General features: G+C 34.5%; 1 protein-coding gene across 1 annotated transcript; it reads left to right on the forward strand.

Moving 5' to 3' along the window:
• The first annotated feature begins 3837 nt into the window (after window positions 1–3837).
• Window positions 3838–4944, forward strand: LOC104235080 (transcription termination factor MTERF15, mitochondrial-like). The gene has a single exon (XM_009788757.2). The coding sequence runs from the start codon at window positions 3838–3840 to the stop codon at window positions 4942–4944; it is 1107 nt and encodes a 368-aa protein (XP_009787059.1).
• Window positions 4945–5711: the final 767 nt, after the last annotated feature.

The following is a 5711-nucleotide window of genomic DNA, read 5'->3' on the forward strand; positions in this document are numbered from 1 at the left end:
CGAGTATCTATACGTCAGTGTCAAGCATGCCCGTGAGTCTTGTATTGTAATTGTTATGACTCCGTTGTGAATTATTGCACTTCACATGTTACTGAAATATCATTGTTTTCTTGATGGGATGTTATTGAGATATTATTGTTCCCTTGCCGGGATGTTATTGAGATATTATTGTTCCCTTGCCGGGATATTATTGAAATATTATTGTTCCCTTGCCAGGATGTTGTTATATTGCTCTTGTTTCCATGCCGGGATTCTTTGTGATTGTCGTTGATTTATAACTAGGATTGGGTGGCACGCCTGCCACAAGATAAATGAAATGAGAGCGGATAGCACGCCTGCCACGAGATACATGAAATAGGAGCGGGTGGAACGCCTGCCACGAGATACATAAAATGGGAGCGGGTAGCACGCATGCCACGGGATACATGAAATAGGAGCGGGTGAAACGCCTGCCACGAGATACAGGAAATGGGAGCGGATGGCACGCTTGCCACGAGATACATGAAATGGGAGCGGGTTGCACGCCTGCAACGAGATACGTGAAATGGGAGCGAGTTGCACGCCTGCAACAAGATGTGAAATGAAAGTGAATTCTGCCTTTGTTTCTTTTATCCTTGTTAGCAGTTGGATTTTGGTTCCATTATAATTCTCTTAACATTCTGTTTTTACTTGTTATTCCCCGAAGCATGCTTTCCCCCCTCCCATCTTTACTTATTTATTTCTGCTTTACTTTTCGTTGTATATTATATAACTGCATAAGTTTAATTGGTGGTCTGATCCTAGCCTCGTCACTACTTCGTCGAGGTTAGGCTAGACACTTACCAGCACATGGGGTCAGTTGTGCTGATACTGCACTCTGCACTATGTGCAGATCCCGGAGCAGCTCTTGGACCGTAGTTTGGAGGCTACCTTCAGTCCACGCGGAGATCCAAGGTAGACCTGCAGGCGTCCGCAGGCTCTGGCATCTCCTCTATCCTTTATCTCTTGTTTCATCTCTTTCCTTCAGAAACAAGGTGTCTTTTATTTTCAGACCTTGTATTTAGCAGTCTTAGACCGTCTGTGGTACTGTGACACCAGGTTTTGAGTGATTAAGGCTTAAACTGTTGTAATAGACACATGTCCAGATATTTTGTTGCTTTTCTTCCGCTTATTCTAAATTTTCGTTGTTTACTCGTTGTTGTTTTATATAATGTTAAAGAGAATAAAATTTGGTAAAAAGGGTAAGTTGTTTAATAATTGGCTTGCCTAGTTTACATTAGTAGGTGCCATCACGACTCCCGAGGGTGGAAAATTCGGGTCGTGACAAAATACGACCGTTAAGGTGTTACCCTTGCATTATTTTATTTACTAGTCTTAGGCACGTGTACCCTATATAATGAATACACGATCTTAAAAAATTATAATTATTATTAAATAATAAATAATGTGTTTGAGCTATTGAATAAAAGTTAAAAGAAAAATATAAGTTCCTAAAATTGTTAAATGTTGATCCAAGTTAGCTAGTTCAATAAATAAAGAATAATGTCCTCTAAAAGTCTGTATATGCTTTATTATAATTTTTGATGACTTATATAGGAATATATAATGAAAAGTATTATTATTTTTGTTACCTAATACTGAAAACAAGTAACAAATAATACTATGATATAGCTAATTTTGCTCTATTTTTTAATTCCTTTCACTGCTAATGCTCTTCTTGTGGAAATAAATTTATGTAACTTAGGAGTTTTATCAACTTAAAAAATAATTTTACTTGCGTGAAGATTTTGAAAAAGAATTGAATTAGATTCTTTTTCTGATTATTTAATTCGACGATTTTTTTTTATTTTTTTACATGGGGCCTTTGTACTGTTAAAATAACATAGAAAATATAAATAATTTTTTAACTCCATTCCTACTTGAAGAATAATTTTCTCTTAATTAATATTTGAATAATAATTCAAAATTACATTCGATAATTAAAAAAATATTTAATTAATTACATATCTCTTGCTTTTAATAGTTACCATCTATAAAAGTTTTCGCTTATAAGAATAAGTTCTTTATTAAGAAGAATGAATGTCTAAACATATTTTATATGGAAATTATCGTGAGAAACTATAAGGAAACGAAAAGGTCTTACATAATACGAAGTCCATACACAAAAGAATAGTAGTTTAAAGTGTGAATACCTTAAACCACCTAAACTATCACGTTTTTGTTAGTTACCTACTTAAACTATTCGGTGTCCTCAAAACCCCCTTACCTATGTATACCTATATATTGAAAACCCCTCGTCGATTTTTTAGTGGTGAGCGTGATACACCCTTCTATTTACTCAGCCTAATCTGATATATAAATTTAGTTAGGAATTTTAACTAATAATAAAAACAATTAAATAGGTAAATGTTTGGGGGGTTAAAAAATCAAAGGAAGAGGATGAAGGGATAAACACATGGTCATTTGTAAAAACAAAAAAAAATCTCTTGTATCTCCTCGGGTAATGACTACACCATATCTCAAACGTGATTTTTACCATTAAACTTCGATTAAACATTGAATTTTTTCCAATAACCTTCGTTGTCACTGGAAATTATAGTTTAATACGAGATTTGGAATAAATAAATTAGGGTTATGTTGAAAGAAGAAGACCTAAATGAAGAAAAATGATAATTTTAGAAGAAACAAGAAGAAAAAAATTTCATATGAAACCCATAAGAATAAAGGAAGAAGAAAGACAAAAAAAAAATGAAGAAGAAGGCTAGAATACAAAGAAAATAGAGGGAAAATACCAAAATTAAATCTTTTAAAGAAGGTAACAATAATTAACCATTAGAAATGGCCAATTGAGGTCATTTTTATGTATAATTTCATCTCTCAAGCGCCTTTTGGCGAGTTACCTTACATATTTCATTAAAATATTGATGATGGATTTTTTAATATATAGGGGGTATAGCTAAGGAGAGTTTTGGGGATACCGAATAGTTTAAATATGTAACTGACAAAAACATAATAGTTTAAGGGGGTTTTTAGGCTATTCACTCTAGTTCAAATATAATTAAGAAAATAATTTTAATTTAAAATAAATAAAGATTTAATAACAAAAACTTTTGTTATTTTCAAAGTTCTAAATATTAGGAAAATAAATATTAAATTTCAATTTTGTCTATTTTGAAAACTATTTTAAAATGGCAAAAAATGCGAATGATATTTCGCTAAGGGTCTTGGTGCTTTTAGTATAGTATATAGATTTTTAGGTTAGGCCTCCCCAAGAATAGAAAAATCCAAAAAAAAAAAAAAGAACGACAACAATCATATCTAGTGAAAGTTCAAGATGTGTCATGTCTTGTGTAATTAGTTCTCCCTAATACTTTTTTGGTCTACCTTTACCTCTTCTCGGACTTGCCACTTCCACCTTCTCGCACCTCCTCACTCGGGCATCTGTGCACACCTCATGTTTGCATGACCGAGCTATCTCAAGCTCACTTTCGTTATATTATTTATCATGGAGGCCACTCCTACCTTGCTCTCTCTCTATATTTTCTTATAACCATATTCTACCTACACATCCATCTCAACATTCTTATTTTTAGTACTTTTTAGTTTTTGAATATGTGACTGACCAACACTCTATCTCATACAATATAGTTAATTAAACAATTAATCTATAAAACTTGACATGTCCCTCATGTGTAAATAAAATGTCCCTAACTATGAAAGATAAAAATTAAAAATACACGTGGCAAAGAAAACAATTTAAGAGCAACTTGCCTTCTGCAAATATTGGGCACATTTTGGGCGAAGATTTTGGACGAAATCTCAAATCCCGCCATCTCACCCAGCATCCACAAATCGATAATGCTTTGGCTTCGTCAATGTCGTAACAATGACATCACCTATCTGTTCTCCTTGTACTACTCCACAGCTGCAACTTCCCACAACAATTTGTTGGCGGAAATACTAGTGAATTCACTTGGTTTCTCCCACGATAAAGCTATTTCTGCTAGCGCCAAGGTAACACTCTTGAAACCTGGAAACAACAAGCCTCAATTGGTCATCAATTTCTTCCAACAAATTGGTCTAGACAAGACCCACATCAAATCCCTTGTTTCTTGCAACCCTAGGTTGCTGTTTTCTGATGTTGACAAAACCCTTAAACCCAAAATTAAGGTTTTTCAAGAACTTGGCTTATCTGGGTCAGACCTAGCTAAAGTCATCGCAAAAAGTGGGTCTTTCTTCTTTTTAAGTCTTGATAATTCAATCAGATCCAATCTTGATTATTTCCGGAATCTGTTAGGTAGTGATGACTCTGTAGCTAAGTTTATCAAGAGAGAGCCTAGGTTCTTATGGGGTATTGATGCCCCTAAAATAATGCCACCCAATATATCATTGCTGCAAAATCTTGGGTTTTCAAGTGTTGATATACAGAAGCTTATGCTTTGGAATCCTAGAATTTTTACTCAAAAGGCTGAGCGCCTCAAAAACACAGTGGATCGAGTAGAAAAAACTTTCTCTCTCTCTCGCGATTGCAACATGTTCATACATGGGGTTTATGCACTTGCATGGCTTGACGAATCGACGGTGAAAAAGAGATTAGAAATCTTCAGGAGCTTCGGGTGGTCTGACTCGGAGATTTTTAAATTGGTCCAAAAACTTCCTCTTTGTTTGACAAGATCTGAAGCTAAGATCAGAAATACGTTAAATTTTTTAATGAAGGAACTTGGTTATGAGTCTCATTACCTGGCTTCTCATCCCACGTTTATGACATGTAGCTTGGAGAAAAGGATTCTGCCTAGACATAACGTTTTGAAGCTACTCAGCCAAAAGGAGCCGACAAAGTGTAGTCTGAACCTTTATACTGCTGTGATATGTTCCGAGTCGAAGTTCTTAGAAAGATATGTGCTGCCTTTCAAGGATGAGATGCCCGAGGTGTATGATATATACATCAAAAATAGAAGCCAATAGAGCATTTTGTGAGTTTTACCAAATTTATTGATATGTTTGCTCATATCTCATTGCTATCATAGAGGATAAATCATTATGTTTCTACATGGTTGTTCTTGTTTTTTTTTTCTTTCAAATGTGGCTATCTCAATCTGAATGACATGTTTTTTTCTTGAATGCTTGTAGATTATGTTTTTGGTTCTTTTGTTTGTCATGCATTGGTCATGATAGTATTCCGCCTAAAGCCCTATTCGACCTAGTAAAGTTCTTCTAGATTCTAGAGGTAGTATCTTGTCTCAGCTTTGGTTTATCTGTAGTTATAGTAAGCAAAAGGCCAAGTGACAACCAACACCACTCAACACAGGTAAAGTATACTTAAAACAAATTGTTCTCCAGTTTGTCTGAATGATTTTATTGTATGTGTCTTCCTAAGTTACTCGAACTCTTCACTTTTGGTGCCGCACCCGTGTCGACACGACGTGGGTGTGGGTGTGGGATCCGTACTTGATCTGGTCAATCAATTTTGGGTACTTTGACCAAAATCGAAGGAATGATTCGAGACAGGTACAATGATTTTTGAAATCAAAACAAAAGTTAAGGTAAAATTGAAGAAAATGGAATACCTTGTATATAGAAATTTCTATGTTAGTCCTTTTCCTTTTATCTCTTTCTCGGATTCTCCTCTTGATCAATATAATTTTTCCTTCTTAGCATACATTGTTAGTTTTCCACATAATGTCTCATAATTTATATATATTTTTAGATATTTGAATTATTTTTAGTCGAAT

The sequence above is a fragment of the Nicotiana sylvestris genome, chromosome 3 (assembly GCF_000393655.2).
Source record: "Nicotiana sylvestris chromosome 3, ASM39365v2, whole genome shotgun sequence".
NCBI lineage: Eukaryota > Viridiplantae > Streptophyta > Magnoliopsida > Solanales > Solanaceae > Nicotiana > Nicotiana sylvestris.